The following is a 16,617-nucleotide window of genomic DNA, read 5'->3' on the forward strand; positions in this document are numbered from 1 at the left end:
CGCCCCCACTCTACGTCACTCTCCGCCGGGGGCGCGCGCGGTCCCTCCCCCCTCCCTCCCCTCCCCCGCCTGCGGCGCGCGGTCGCCGTGACGCAGAGCGGCCCCGCTGCGCGCCCCCGCCACGTGACGCAGGCCGCGTCACCGCCGCCGCCACGTGTGCGCGGGGGGGCGGGGCCGAGCGGCGCGGCGCGGGGGCGCGCGGAACGGGGCGGGGCTTCGGGGAGCCGGCCGGAAGCCGCGGCGCTCGAGGCCGGAAGTGTCCGTTGGGGCGTCGGGCCTGCTGGTGTCGGCGGCTCTTCAAGATGTCGATCGAAATCGAGTCCTCGGAGTGCGTGTGGTGGTGGCGGCGGCGGCGGCTGCGGGCGGGGCCGGGCGGCTGCGGGGCGGTTCGGTTCGGCAGGCCCGATGCGGAGGCCGGCGGGGCAGGCGGCCGAGCCGGGCGGGCGGGCAGGGAGGGGCCCTGGCTGCGGGGCCTGCGCCCGCCCTGGGGCCGTGGGGGCGCCGGGCCGGGCCCTGCGCGCGGGGAGGCGGTGGGCGCTGCGGCGGGGCCGCCGGGGGCTGTGCGGTGACGGTGCGGTGCTGCCCTGCAGCGTGATCCGGCTGATCATGCAGTACTTGAAAGAGAACAGCCTCCACCGAGCGCTCGCCACCCTGCAGGAGGAGACGACCGTGTCCCTCAACACCGTGGACAGCATCGAGAGCTTCGTGGCTGATATCAACAGCGGGCATTGGGATACAGTGCTGCAGGCCATACAGTCCCTCAAGCTGCCCGACAAGACCCTCATCGACCTCTATGAGCAGGTGATGGAGGGCCGGGGCCGGCAGGCTGTGCACAGCCTTTCCTGGCCTGCCCGGGGCCAAAGCCCTGTCTGGTGCTTCCCAGCCCCCCTGTGCTGATGCAGGTGTTTGTCTCTTGTTTCAGGTGGTGCTGGAGTTGATTGAGCTCCGGGAGCTGGGTGCTGCCAGGTCCCTCTTGAGGCAGACAGATCCCATGATCATGCTAAAGCAGACTCAGCCGGAGCGGTACATCCACCTTGAAAACCTTCTGGCCAGATCTTACTTTGATCCTCGTGAGGTATGCTGTGCCCATCCCAGAGACCTCATGATGCTGTTTTGCATGACCCCTGACACTGGCCCAAGTTGCTAAAGAATGCTTACAGCATCACCTGTTTTTCATTTTGGATGAACGATCCTGGCATTCACCTGAGCATTCAGGATTAGATTATTCCAGTGAGACTTTGTTGTTTGATGGTTTTACAGGTTTTATGAAGTGTTTGGGGAATGATGTCTAATGGTTTGTTACAAGGCAGAACAGTAGTTTTGAAGGACAGTGAAGCTGGGAGTTTGGGGATTTACTCCTGTATGCTGCTACAGGATGATACTGGCCTAGTCACTTGACATCTTTGCCTTGCTTTTCTTGCCTTTATATGCTAAAGGCAGTGTATGCTTATGAATAAAGCTGTTGTCGTATAATAATAGCAACAATACAGTAATAGTATTAATAGTATTAATAATAACACGACATTATCTCTGACTGAATGTGTAAATCTGGCATTTTTAGTCAGAACATATCCCAAATGTTTAAAGGGCTGGAAATAAAGAGAAGGGCTATTTTAAAGGCCTCACAGAAGATCTGAAGAGGCTTCAGGTCAAAGCAATGGAACTTTCTTTGGCAAATAGTTCAGAAGAATAACTTCATAAAAAATAACTTCTTTCTAGGCATATCCAGATGGAAGTAGCAAAGAAAAACGGAGAGCTGCTATTGCACAAGCTTTAGCTGGAGAAGTCAGTGTGGTACCTCCGTCTCGTCTTATGGCATTGTTGGGCCAGGTAATCCTTGAAAAAAAATGTTTTAGTAGCTGTGTCAGTTTCTGTAGATAAAGAAACTGATTTCACTGCATAAAGTTGACTAGTTGATTCTCCAGTTCTATAGAAATAAAGCTTGAATATTGCACGCTTACATGTATTGTAGTTAAAAAAGGATCTTTTATCCTTGTAGCGAGAATTTAACAGCTGTAGGAAAATTCAGCACTCCAGGGGCAGATTTCTTCCCATAAAATTAATGCTCAGGCTTAGAGTAATTATTCTCAAAATAAATATTAACACACAAAAATTATGTTTAACGTTGTTGTAACTGCTGATTCTCAGGATATATTCATTTATACTTGGTATAAGCAGTACTTTATATTTTGTTGTTTTGGGGTTTATGTCTTATTTTTAAAACTAGTAAGTATGCTGAATAAATTCTCTTAACTGACTAATGTGTCCTGTGTCACAAGGCAACTAATCTGCTCAGTAGGTCTTGCAAGACTCTATCTTTTGATCTAAATTCATCTGTGTATTCCAAGAAAGCTTATGAGTCCTTTCTAATTTTAATGTGTTCAGTTTTGAGCAAATAGACAACTGGCCAGGTAATTTAAATTAAAACAAGATCAAACTCATCACATTACGTGCATACTATGTACTAACTATCAAAGATAGAATGAGAAGAGCAGGTCTGAAGTCAATCTCACTTGCAAAGAACATTGGGGAATAACCTATTCTGTTTGCAGTCATGATTTGGGAAGCATAACCTGGCAAATCTTACTTGTGGTTGGGTCAAGTCACAAACTGTTCAGGGTACACTTTGTGGGTACAAGAAAATATTGCTGTATTGTGTTTATTGTACCAAAATTTCGATGAGGAAGATTTCTATTAACTGATACCCAACTGTATGGCTTTCAACTCCTCAAAAGGCACTGAAGTGGCAACAACATCAGGGCCTGCTTCCTCCTGGTATGACAATTGACTTGTTCAGAGGCAAAGCAGCTGTGAAAGATGTGGAGGAAGAAAAGTTCCCCACACAGTTGAGCAGACATATTAAGGTGAGATTTTATTTGCTTTTTATATGTATTACCATTGGTTGTTCCTTCTTTTCTTGGTACTTTATGATGGGATTAAAAAAAAAAAACTCTCCATTTTTCTGTTGTCTTTTGTGTAAAGAATTTCTCCTCTACTTCAATCTCATCAGGAGACTTTTCTTGAGAGTATGAAATGACATTTCTTAACAAGATTTGAGTGCTCATGGTATTGAAGAGTATGACTAACATATTAGTTGTTGACTTAACAGTTCAGAATCACTCAGTCTTCAGAAATGGTTGCTTAGACCCCTTCTTTATTTGTGAAAGGAAATACTAGTGTCTTTAACTTCTGTGCTTGCATATTAACTTCTGTATACCACTGAAGTTTTGATAATGTGCTATACCATGTATAACATCATAATTAGTATCTCTTTTTTAAGAATTTTGTCATACAGATTTCAAAAGAGAAACAAAATTGCGCTGTAACATCATAGGGGTCCTGTAGTGCTTGCAATGCAGAGCAGGTAGTCCTTTCCTGTGAATGTTTTTCAACTAGGTCAAGCAGTTCTCTACAGCCAGAAACTTCAGCTTACTGCAATAGCTCTGCTGGCTCTCATATGAATGGAAGACGCTACTTTTCAGAAGGCATAAGTTGGTGTTTGTGAAATCACTTTACTGCATGTAGTGGCAGCCTGACAGAAATACTTAATTAGTACTGGTAAACAAAACACGTTCAGATTTTTGGATTGATTAATGAAAACATTTTTATACTCAGTTGTTATCGTTGCTCATCTTTTTTTTTTCCTGCTGAAAAAGAAGGAATACCAAACATGTTTGTCTCTAAAAATTTCACTGAAGAAACGTCATTGCAAATGAAGCAGTTTGTACTACTTTGGAAATTTCTGGAACCTGCTAAGAATATGTATTGGGTACTGAAAAGGTGTTGGTTAACATTCACAATTCATTGCAAAAACAAAAGAAGACAACAAACCTGACTACTTCTGTAGTGGCATAAGTTTCACAGATGTTACCAGATCAAAATGAGGGGTGACTTTAAGTGCTAAGGTGCAGCTATTGACTGTTTTTCTGTACCTTAATAGTAAATATATGATTGTGTAGCTCTAGAAAATACTGTTTTTGTCGCCAAAATAAGTAACTTGCATTAGAGTTAAAACTGTAGCCTTATTAAACTTAATTTGTATTCTTCTATAAAACAGTTTGGGCAGAAGTCACATGTGGAGTGTGCTCGATTTTCCCCAGATGGTCAGTATTTGGTCACTGGCTCTGTGGATGGTTTCATTGAAGTATGGAACTTCACTACTGGAAAGATCAGGAAGGTAAGTTACTTCTTATTTCAAATGGATGGCTCATTGGCCAGAGTACCTGGTTTTATTCTTTGAGATTAGGCTTCATGTTCGTTTTCATTTCTAAGGGACAGTGAATCTGAAGAGTGTGTCTGTTCTGGTGATTCAAGTACTGGCCTGGAATTGCCTGTTCTGTCATAGACTCCTCCATGCAAAATCTTTTTTTTTCCTTGCTGGGTCTCTAATTTTTGCCTCTAAAGTGATGACAGCAGCATTTTCCTGTTTTTTTTTTTTTTAAGGCTGTGAAGAATATGTTTGATCATGAGCACTTGAATTCCATCACAGAAATACCACATAATGTGCATGTGTATTGTAGTATGCAGCCTGCCTAGTCCAACATTGGAGGCTAAGCTAATAAGCAGAATGTGCTTCCCAGCCTAATCAATCTGTGGCAGCAGTTTGACCGCAATGACCAAACTGCATATTCTGCTTGATGATAGGCTATAAAGTATATATGCTGAAGTTAAAACTGCTAATGCTGTTGCACTTTGGCTTAAAATACATTTCATCTAACTCATTATTGTGACTGGTGGGTCTTCTGTTTTCATTTAGGATCTGAAGTACCAGGCACAGGATAATTTTATGATGATGGATGATGCGGTGTTGTGCATGTGCTTCAGCAGAGATACAGAAATGCTAGCAACTGGAGCACAAGATGGAAAGATCAAGGTACGAGTCTTTTTGTGGAATGTGTAGGTGGAGGTCATGACCAGAAAAATTCTCTTGCAATCACAATAATGTTGTGGTTACACATGGAAATAAATTTAGTGTGATCCAGAAATCAGAATACACATCGGGTTGGAAGTTTAAGCGTCTGTGATCTCATAACATAGTAACCACCTCTGTTTTATTCGCTGTTTCATCTTTAGGTGTGGAAAATCCAGAGCGGTCAGTGTCTGAGAAGGTTTGAACGAGCACACAGTAAAGGTGTTACCTGCCTCAGTTTCTCTAAAGACAGCAGTCAGATTCTTAGTGCTTCTTTTGATCAGACAATCAGGTAAGAATAAATTGAGAAGGTGTGAGCTATATTGCAAGAGAAATGAGAGTAGAGGTTTCATATTAAACAGTTAAACTTTTGAATATGGTTTGTTTTGATCTGGAATTTGATCCTTTTGTGTTTTGTTTTAATACTAACAGGAGAGTCTCTTGAGGGTGGGAGAGGAACAGCTGGAACATCTGACCTTTCACTTTGCTTTAACTTGCTTTATTCCAGGGTTGAGGCCCAAGTACTTCATTTGTGGTATCTTGTTTAAATTGACCAAGAGGTTTTTTTTCTTTGTGGGAGCCTCCTAGCTTAAGAAGCGGTTGTGCCTTTAAAAATAGTAATTTTTATAATCGGCTTAGAGAGAAAACAAGCAGTCTAGGGATAACGGGATGAAAACATTTGCAACGGACTGAACAGCCTAATCACCAACACTCATTAGCTTTTAATATGTGACAGTAACTGGTTTCATCCTGTTCATCTTATCTGTGCAGCATTACTGTGAGCTCTTCTTTTTCTGCTCTGAGAGGGCTCTTAAGTTTATTGGTACAACTTCTCTGCTTCCTCCTGATAGTAACAGAATAGAGCAACGTTTCCAAAAGTCATGTGCTTGGAAATCTTTACTGGCAGTGCTCCTGGCTCTCCAGTGAGCTGTGAATGAGGGGCGGTGTATCCCTGAGAGCTGCATGTGGGTGAGAGGAGAGAAGATGCTCCTCTGTACAGTCCGGAACAATCATTTCACATCATGTTGCTGCTACCTATCTAGCTCATGCAGTGCCTGCCACAGTCGTAAAAGGGTTCTTGTCCCACCTCACTCCCTGAGCCCACATTGTCCTTAAATCTGTGGTCCATGCCCCCGGATCCATTCCCCTATGTCTCTTGGATCCACAGAACTCCCTTTAGAGTGGGGACGAAAGGAGGAGCAGCCCAAAGAAAATGTTTTATGAGCACTTATTCTACCCAGCAGTCTGACATGGAATACTGGAAATCCAACCCAGGATGATGGCCAAGTTGATGGACCCTGGGAACTTCAAGGGCAACAGTTGCAATCTGTATCTGGAACACACAGCATAGCTCTTTCCTTGCTTTGGGGCATTTGTTTTCATCTAAATATCTCTTCAAAATAGTTTGCATTATCAGCGAGGCCATATCTAGAATATTGTATCCAGTTTGTCTCGCACCCTTCCTCCCCCTGCTCCCTGCCCAGTACAAGAAAGGCATTGACAAGCCAGAGTGACTCCAGTACAAGGTCCCTGAAGATATTTGGGGGCTGGAGCACATGATGTACAAGGAGAAACTGAGAGCTGGGTTTCGTTAGCCTGCAAAAAAGAGAAAGCTGGGAAGGGATCTAATTGCTGTCATCTGGAGATAGTTATGGATAAGACCGACTCTTCTCAGAGGTGCACAGTTCTTACAAGGGGCAAAAGGTGCAGAAAGGGGAAATTCTGGTTGTATATAAAGAAAAACTTTTTTGCTTTGGGAAAGGTGCAGTGCTTGATCAGGGTCCATAGAGCTGGATCAGGGTGGGGAGATCTCAGTCTTTGAAGACATTCAGAATTAAATTGACAAGACTATGAGTGACCTGATCAGACTTGGAATTTAGCCTTGCTTGGAGGAGAACATTAGACTAGAGATCTTCTGAAGTCCCTTCAGTCTAAATTTTTCTGTGATTCTCTATATACCACTGTTTTGGAATTGCCGTTATACAAAAGGGATGTGGCTAGACTGCTTATACAACTGCAATGTCAGGATATAACTTATCTCAATGATCAAAAAGAGCCATAGAGAAAGAATCACTTTTCCTGCCACTACCAACATATAATCCACTTTTCTACAGGCTGTCTCCACAGCTCTGCTTTTGAACATAAGATCTCTGAAGCCTTGATCCAGGAAGCGATGCTTCCTTTCTCATGCAGGCCTTCCCCTGCTAGGTAGCACCAGTACTATGCTGGGATATGAGCTGTTTTCTTAAACCTAGTCTGTATAGTTCAATTTCCCAGGGGCTGTGGCTGTCCTTTTGGGCAGCAAAACCGTTTCTGATATGGAAGGCTTGCAAGCTGAGATCCTGGGAACCTGGGAAGGAGGAGTGATGCTTTCTAGATACTTCAGAGTTCCTCTGGTATGCAGTCCAGTTACTGTAGTTTAGTAAGTTAGCAGCACGTCAGCTCAGCTGCAGTAGGTGGGTGAGTTCTGTGTGCAGAAAATACAAGAAGTATAACAATGCAGTTAGGCTAAACTGAGTGAACTTGGCATTACCTGACACTTTCCACAGGCTAAGACTTAGGCGCATACAGTTACTGCCGGTTAGCTGATGTGCAGATAATCTGTTAAGCAACAGTATCACGAATGCACTTCATGATTAAGTGATGAATTGGTGTGGGACAGGCATGAAGGTGAATGAGCTTGCATCTGTTCTCTAAGAAAGTGACTGTGAAACCTTCGTATAGGGCAAACTAGACATGGAATTATGAAATAATGTAGTTTAGAAGGGACCTCTGGAGGTGTCTCGTCCAATATGCTCCTCAAAACACAGCAAACCTCTCAGCTTGTTCAAGGCCTTGTCCAGTTGAGTTTTGAAAATCCCTGCAGGTGGAGACCGCACTGCTTCTCTGCACATCTGTCCTAGAGCTGTACAACCCTCATTGTGGGAAAATTCTTGCTTGGATGTAAGGAAAGAATTTTCCTTTTTCTGGTAACTTGTGCCCTTTGTCTTTTGTCCTTCTGAGAAGAATCTGGCTCCATCTACTCTTTAAGACCGTGTTAGGCAGTGCTGTTAGATTGTTAGAATTTTTCAGATGACTGGTAAGGAATTATAATTTTAGCAAGCTTGCACATCTTTTTCAGGGATCCTTGCAGAGTGGAAAAAAGCAAGAATGAAAGTTGATTGTGATTTTTAACACTAGGATTAGTCACTAAAATTCTCTAACCCTGTGTTAATCTAAGTTACCAGATGACCAGCAACTTCATCTGTGCCAGGTTTCTTAGAGTTCTTGGCATCCGGAAAGTCTTTCTCAACATTTGTGCGGTACAATAATTCTGACCCTGAACCTATTTGTCATCTTCTGCACTGTTTTTGTTCCTGAGTAGAATTTGGCTACTGCTGGATGGATCTGGATTGCAACAAAGTTCTTCTGTTGTAGCTACACAAGCACTTTGGCACAGTTGTGAAAGCTGCTTAGATTAGTTTTATCTAGTTTGCAAATTCTTTTTCTTTGGGGTTTTTCTGGTTTATAATACTTCTACAATTTAAATTTTTATTTTTGCCTATAGGAGGGAAGGAATTCAATCCCCCACAGCTTTATTTTCTGGGCTGAAGATTTCTATCCACCTCAGCCTCTCCTCACGCGTCATGTGGGCTCATGGTAGCTTTCTGAACTGTCTTAATCACTTGATGCTTCAGTTTGTCCATGTCTTTCTTGTATTGGGGGGCCAAAACTGGGCACAGTACTCCAGATGTGACCATACCTCTGCCAAGTAGAGGGGAAGCCTGACAGACAGACTGTGCCTCTCCTGATGCATCCTGGTATGTGGCTGGCTGTCCATACTGCCAAGGCACACAGCTGGCTTTCAGCTTGCTGTCCACAAGGAAACCCAGGACCTTTTCTGCAGAGCTCCGCTGCAGCCAGTCAGTCTCCAGTTGATTCAGATGCCTGAGGTTGTTCTGTTCAAGTGCAAAATTTGCACTTACCTGTTCTGAATGTCATGAGGTTTTTGTCAGTCTATCTGTCCAGCTTGTCAAGGCTTCAAACTTATTGCTTCAGACCTGTGCTTTTCAAAATGAAGTTGCAGGCTATGGGACTTGTATTGCAAAGCAGATGGATCCAGTGTTTGGTGACTGTGTATGTTTCATGTTTAATTGAAAATGATTATGAAATATATTCAAGAGCTTCTTGCCTATACTCTAAAACTCAATGGTAGTTACATTACTGCTTTAGATGAAAATGAAGATACTATGGATCTGGGAGCAACTGTACAGTGAACACATTACAAAACATTTTAATGGGAGATGTTAATCTGTTTAAATCGTAGTGTATATGAATATAGCAAAAGCATTTCAATTGAGATTATGTAAGGTTGGATGTTGAATCAAGGCTGGCAAGCTGCAAATAGAATGAGGAATTCTGGTATGTCATTTTGAAGGCTTCAGGCCTCCCTTTGAAAACTGTATTTTGTGGCCAGTAGCTACTACAATTTAAGATGGAAATAGATTAATAATATCATTTCCTTTTAAAAGACTGAGCAAACTCTTCCCAGAAGCATACAGCAAAAGGACAGGAGGCAATGGGAATGAAATAATTTGTAAAAGAGAGAAATTCTGGTTTTGTGCAAGGAAAGAATTTTTCATGGTGAGGGTCACACAGTCCTGAGACAGGTGCCCAGAGAAAATCTCCATCTGTGGATGTTCAGAACTCAATTGGGCAAAGCCCTAAGGCACTTACAGGTTAGCTATGCTTTGAGGAGTATGTTGGACTAGAGACCTCCAGAGGTCCCTTCCAAACTAAGTCTTCCTGTGATTTGTTTGTTTGTTTGTTTGTTTCAGCATTTTCATAGTTTCCCTTTTTGTAGTCCTGTCTTCTAATATGTACAGAATGTATTGCATGTCCTTTAGACTGAAAGTTGATGGTGTTACTCTAAGCTTTTCATAGGAACACATGTTGTCTTTGAAAGGAGCTTGTAATAATTAGGTTTTACAGATTTTTAGCACTTTTTATTGTTGCCTTTGTTCATCAAAGATAATTCAGATTTAAAATACAGTTAAGCCACAAGGTGGTTCAGACTACCTCAGTTTCTTGCTCAGTTGTGACCTCAATTGTTTTACAGGATTCATGGTTTAAAATCTGGCAAAACTTTAAAGGAATTCCGTGGTCATTCCTCCTTTGTCAATGAAGCTACTTTTACCCAGGACGGTCACTATATTATTAGTGCATCCTCTGATGGCACTGTGAAGGTAACGTAGCATCTACTCTTTGTAAATAACGTATGTAAAGTGTTTGTGTGTTCTAGAAGGTCTATTACAACTATTGCAGTCTTCGGAGAAACTATTTCTTGGGGTTATCTGCATAATATGTCTTTTTGCTTCTGACCTTTGCTGTAGATTGATTTAAGTGAGAGCTGGTGAGGTTTCCTACTCTACTTAGACTGCCACACAACCTATTTCTACTGTACTTACGAAAGGAGTAGTCACCTGCCTGTTCCTGCTTTATTGTAGAAATAAAACTGACTGAAACCTCTTTTCCTAGAATGTGGGGGTTCCCTTGTCTGAAATAATGGCTTTTTCTTGCTTACTGTGTTGGATATCTGTTTATTTCTTGGAGCTTAGGAGGCCCTAGCCATATAAGCTAGGTAATCCAGCATTAATGAAACTGATAATGAAACTGATGGTTTCTCCTCGTAATGTCAGCAAAGAATGGATCTACTCAGTATAGAATAGTTAAGAGTTTGCTGACTAAACTGATTACTACTGACTGGAGAGGTGAATATAGAAATAGATACACTAAGCAGAGTATTGATCCAGCATATGAGAGGTGAGTAAATATACGCAGTTTGTAGATGTGGGAAAGGGGAATGCGATGGAATTTTAGTGTTAAATAGAGTGTTACTTTAAACTTGCACTATTTGTCAGGCTGCCACTAACCATGGGAATAGCATAAGAAGATGGTATCTCTCATTTTGATTGTACTAGTATGTTATCTGCAAAAATATTCTGCAGATGGTTATACTTTTATTTTAAATTTCAAACAAGCAGTTCCATTTCCTGTTTCTGAATGGCTGGAACAGCCTGCTGTAGCTGTAGTGCCTGAAACGGCTCTGAGCTGGGACATTTCTCCTATTGGTACAGGCATACCTCGTTTTATTGTGCTTCGCTTTATTGCGCTTCGCAGGTACTGCGTTTTTCACAAACTGAAGGTTTGTGGCAACCCTGCGTTGAGCAAGTCTGTCGGCACCATTTTTCCAACAGCACATGCTCACTTTGTGTCTCTGTGTCACATTTTGGTAATTCTCACAATATTTCAAACTTTTTCATTATTATTCTATCTGTTATGGTGATCTGTGATCAGTGGTCTTTAATGTCACTGTTGTAATTGTTTTGGGGTGCCACGAACTGTGCCCACATAAGACAGCAAACTTAATCAATAAATGTTGTGTGTGTTCTGACTGCTCCACCGACCAGCCGTTCCCCCGTCTCTCTCCCTCTCCTCGGGCCTCCCTGTTCCCGGAGGCACAGTGATATTGAAATTAGGGCAATTAATAACCCTACAATGGCCTCTAAGGGTTCAAGTGAAAGGAAGGGTCACATGTCTCTCACTTTAAATCAAAAGCTGGAAATGATGAAGCTTAATGAGGAAGGCATGTCGAAAGCTGAGATGGGCCGAAAACGAGGCCTCCTGCACCAAACAGTTAGCCAAGCTGTGAATGCAAAGGAAGAGGTCTTGAAGGAAATTCAAAGTGCTACTTCAGTGAACACATGAATGATCAGAAAGCAAAACAGCTTTATTGCTGATACAGAGAAAGTTTGAGTGGTCTGGATAGAAGATCAAACCAGCCACAACATTCCCTTAAGCCAAAGCCTAATCCAGAGCAAGGCCCGAACTCTCTTCAACTCTATGAAGGCTGAGAGAGGTGAGGAAGCTGCAGAAGGAAAGTTTGAAGCTAGCAGAGGTTGGTTCCTGAGGTTTAAGGAAAGAAGCTGTCTCCATAACATAAAAGTGGAAGGTGAAGCAGCAAGTGCTGATGTAGAAGCTGCAGCAAGTTATCCAGCTAAGAGAATTGATGAAGGTGGCTACACTAAACAGCAGATTTTCACTGCAGATGAAACAGCCTTCTCTTGGAAGAAGATGCTGTCTAGGACTTTCATAGCTAGAGAGGAGAAGTCAGTGCCTGAATTCAGAGGACAGGCTGACAACAAGAGAACTAGAACTGACAGCAAGAGAACTAGAATTAGAAGTGGAGCCTGAAGATGTGACTGAATTGCTGCAATCTCATGATAAAACTTTAACGGATGAGGAGTTGCTTCTTATGGATGAGCAAAGAAAGCGGTTTCCTGAGATGGAATTGACTCCTGGTGAAGATGCTGTGAACATTGTTGAAATGACAACAAGGATTTAGAATATTACGTAAACTTAGCTGATAAAGCAGCAGCAGGGTTTGAGAGGATGGACTCCAATTTGGAAAGAAGTTTTATTGTGGGTAAAATGCTATCAAACAGCATCGCATGCTGCAGAGAAATCCTTTGTGCAAGGAAGAGTCAATCAATGTGGCAAACTTCACTGCTGTCTTATTTTAAGAAATTGCTCAGCAACCACCACCCTGATCAGTCAGCAGCCATCAACATTGAGGCAAGACCCTCCATCAGCAAAAAGATTGACTTGCTGAAGGCTCAGATGATGGTTAGCATTTTTTAGCAATAAAGTATTTTTTAATTAAGGTATGTACATTGTTCTTTCAGACATAATGCTACTGCACACTTAATAGACTACAGTGTAGTGTAAACATAACTTTTATATGCACCAGGAAACCAAAAAATTCATGTGACTTGCTTTATTGCAATATTCGCTTTATTGCAGTGATCTGAAACTGAAACCACAATATGTCCGAGGTATGCCTGTATTAGAAAGGCTTTACTTTTTCAGCAGATCTTTATATCTATCTTGGGTAGGCAGGTTGCATGTGCAGAGACTGCATGGGTATTTACAAATGCTGCCTAAAACCAGAAAGCAAATCTGGATGTATCCCTAGGAACAAGGACTTAATGAAAGCAATCCAGGATGAATTTGGGGTAATAGAAATTCAAATTCAGTTCAATCATAGTGAAATTATTCATGGTATCTACACTTCAAAATAAGTGCGATAGCTTTCAGTTTTTAAAATCTGCTTCTAACTACCATTTTTGGAATTCATATTTCTCTTCCGGAGCCTTAAATAAAAATCTTAATTCTGTATCTTCACTCAGCTCCAAGACCAATCCGTTTTCCTGTAATTTTTCTAATCCTAATTGTTTTCATGTTTATTTTTCATGTTAGGTTTGGAATGTGAAGACGACAGAGTGCTCAAACACCTTCAAATCCCTTGGCAGCACTGCTGGGACAGACATTACTGTGAACAGTGTTATTCTGCTGCCTAAAAATCCAGAACACTTCGTCGTTTGCAACAGATCAAATACGGTTGTCATTATGAATATGCAGGGACAAGTATGTTACCTTACTGGTGTCCTTTCAAGTTTATTCCTTAGTCATTTTTAAGAATGCCAGAAACAGAATTAATAACTTAGCTTTGGGTTAAACCCTATTTCTCCATTTTACTTTCATGACAAATTACTCTGTACTCAGCTTTTTAGAACAGTTTGATCTACAGTATGTAATTACAGATATGGAGATATCTTGTTTTCTAAACAGACCTTGTACTGGCTGAATGTTTTTACCTTGAACATAGTACTGATATGCAACAGTTTAATTCTGCAAAATATTTTTGTGGGGGTATCTTTACAGATTGTGAGAAGTTTCAGCTCTGGTAAGAGGGAAGGTGGTGATTTTGTCTGCTGTGCCCTTTCTCCTCGTGGTGAATGGATCTACTGTGTTGGTGAAGACTTTGTGCTCTATTGCTTTAGCACAGTGACTGGCAAGCTGGAGAGAACTCTGACAGTAAGTCCTTAGCTGGGGCTTTTGCAACATTATAAATATGGGTTTGATCTAAATGCAGCTGTTTGCAAGGTCCATAAAGAGAAGTTCAGTACTCATGAATCTGTCGTCTCAAGCAGCCATGATTGGTTACAAACGTGTTCCTGAACATTTGGCTGTGGAATGTGCTTAGTTTTTTTGTATAACCCTTTTAATTTTAAAAGTTGAGAGAACTTCTACGCATCAAGACTATTGAGTGAATTGGTTCAAAGTTTTAGTTGAGCTAGAGCAGATCTTGACCTGGATTCCAGCTGATGGAGAATCATGACCAAGCTCTTTTAAATTTGCCTTGGATTAAATAAACTAAAGAGAGATACCAGCTTGAATGTCTATGAACTTAATGGGTGACACTTAGATGTAGTGCATTTCAGTGGATGTAGATGGTTAAACCCTCCCTCTCCCTTGCAATTGGAAGCAAAACTGTAACTTAATATTGAGGAATTGTGTTCCTCTGCTTTTGCTGTGTGCATAAAGCATGTTAAACCTTAGTTCTGTTTCCTTGTTCTTTTTGTTCTTGTTTGAAGAGATTTTGTTCTTGTTTGAAAAGATTATTTGGCTTGCATCACTGCTTAAAGAAGAATCTCCTGATGCTTCTTCTTACTTATTCTCTAGGTTCATGAAAAAGATGTCATCGGCATTGCTCATCACCCCCACCAGAACCTGATTGCCACTTACAGTGAAGATGGGCTCCTCAAACTCTGGAAGCCATAGCTTGCTTTTCAATGAGCTATGAAGTGTGCCTGTTGTATGCAGGGTATTGATGTTTGTGCTTCTACGAGGTCTAAATCCCCTGAGCTTGATACTTGCTCAATTTTCAGTTCAGGTTTCCAGAAAATGCCTTTTTTAATTCTTGGTCTAAAATTAGCTAGGTTGATGCTTGATATAGCATCAATTAATTTCAAGTACTTTTACTTTTACCAGAGTAGCTGAAATAACATCTGTGGGAATGATTATTCTGTCTCCTGAAGTCTGTACTCTTCTTATGTTGTTTATAAAAGTGATTGAGCTAGAAACTATACATATTTATAAGTGGCCACTGACTTCCTAGAATGGAGTCAACTGCTTTTTTATTTGAGTGAATGATGTAGAATAAGAAGGCTGTCTCTTCTCTACTCCCAAAATGAAGGGAATGTAAGTAAACTTACTTGTCCTTAGCTTCAAGGCAGAAGCATTTCTAGTACAGTGAATTTTGCTGTGTTTCATCTTTGCTATACTTCTTCCAACAATACCTATCAAGTAGTGTCATATAGCTTTCTCAGAATGGAACTATTCCTCATCCTCTTTCCCATCTCCCGGCACTTCCCCCTAAAAACTTGCCTCATGTGGCAGTGAGCTGTAATATTATTTTGTCTTTTTTGATTTTTTTTTTCTCTTTTTTAAAATTTTACTTCCAGGCAAAAAAAGAATTACCTGGGCCCTCTTCCTATGAGTGCATAATATGTTCAGACCAGTTTTAAGACTGAAACCGGCCTCAGGGAATCAATGTTTTAGGACATGTAAAAGCCTGTTTTACATAGACCAAGTTCCCAGTGCTGTGATGCTGCACTTGCATTAATACTTTGAATTTAAGTTTATCCTCATCCTTCTTCTTCCTGCAGAAGGGAACAGCATACTGGAGCTTTAAATAATATTTGTTAAAGTTTTTTAATTGCCCATGTAGATAAGGGTCACACTTAGTGATACTTAGGTCCCACGCTATGATAAAAGAAGCTTTTAGGCCTGGTGGAGAAGGTGATGGTTCTGTCTGAGATCCTGGCTACTGCAGACCATTGTGAACTGGTATCTTCTAAAATCCAACCGTAGTTTCTCTGGGATGCAGCTAAAGTCAAGGTTTTGTCTGTAATGATTATACAAACACATGCAGATTGAATCTGGCATGCTGTTTTCTGTCCTCATCTCTTGTAGAATGCTTTCCTGCAACAGTAATCTTTCAAACAGTAATAATTTCTCTATGAGTTAATAAATTCCAATTTAAATAACCTCACATTTTTCTCAGCTGATGGAATTGGTTCTAAGGCAAGTATCAGTCGTCAGCCTGTGACTGACATCTTTCAGCATTGACTCATTTGATCTGTGTTCATGTCTAAGGAGATGCAGACAGTTTTTAGCAAAAATTCTCGCATAGTGTTGCTTGTTCACTACAGCTCTAGTCTTTAGTTCTGCTTAAGCTGTAATGTTTTAATTTTTAAGTTGTTTTTTACTTCCTTAGGTATGGCAATAAAGTTATTTTCTAGATAGCAAAAAGTGATTATTTTTCCTACGTGAAAATATGCTGGTTTGTCAGAAATAATTCACAAGCACCATTGGCAGTTTGTACTTTTCATACAGGAGAGGATCTTGCCAAAATATTTTCAATATTATCTAACGTGTGGCTCACTTCTGCTTCAGATTACATGGAGCTGCCAGTCCTCAATGTAAACTAGATCTTACATTGCTCCTTAAAAGAAAAGTAGTTATAGAAAATAGAACTGTCTGTCAAAATCCTAAATGTTTGAAGATTGAAATACATTTTCTAGTTTTAAAATGTGAGGGACAAAATCTGGCATCTCTTACCTTTTTATTTGATTTTCAGAGTCTTTCTTGCCTTGAGTACTCAAGAGAAAGAAACGGGAAATGTACTAATGTTTATGGAAGGGCAGTGGAAAGATTTATCTCCTGGGATGCAGCCTTAATTTGTAAAATAGCTGGTACTTGGCACGAAATTACAAAGATATCTTGAAAATGTTCTTAATTTTTTAACATAGCATATCTTCCAG

The 16,617-nt window shown here is 41.2% G+C and overlaps 1 protein-coding gene across 1 annotated transcript; it reads left to right on the plus strand.

The window, feature by feature from the left end:
- The first annotated feature begins 236 nt into the window (after positions 1–236).
- Positions 237–16,105, plus strand: SMU1 (SMU1 DNA replication regulator and spliceosomal factor). Its single transcript, XM_067315884.1, has 12 exons — positions 237–328; positions 591–801; positions 923–1,075; positions 1,720–1,830; positions 2,736–2,864; positions 4,058–4,177; positions 4,757–4,873; positions 5,074–5,201; positions 10,008–10,134; positions 13,208–13,375; positions 13,673–13,825; positions 14,474–16,105. Exons 1-12 carry the CDS (start codon positions 303–305, stop codon positions 14,570–14,572), a joined length of 1,542 nt encoding a protein of 513 aa, XP_067171985.1. The 5' UTR covers positions 237–302; the 3' UTR covers positions 14,573–16,105.
- Positions 16,106–16,617: the final 512 nt, after the last annotated feature.

This window comes from Apteryx mantelli, chromosome Z (genome assembly GCF_036417845.1).
Source record: "Apteryx mantelli isolate bAptMan1 chromosome Z, bAptMan1.hap1, whole genome shotgun sequence".
In the NCBI taxonomy this organism is placed as follows: domain Eukaryota; kingdom Metazoa; phylum Chordata; class Aves; order Apterygiformes; family Apterygidae; genus Apteryx; species Apteryx mantelli.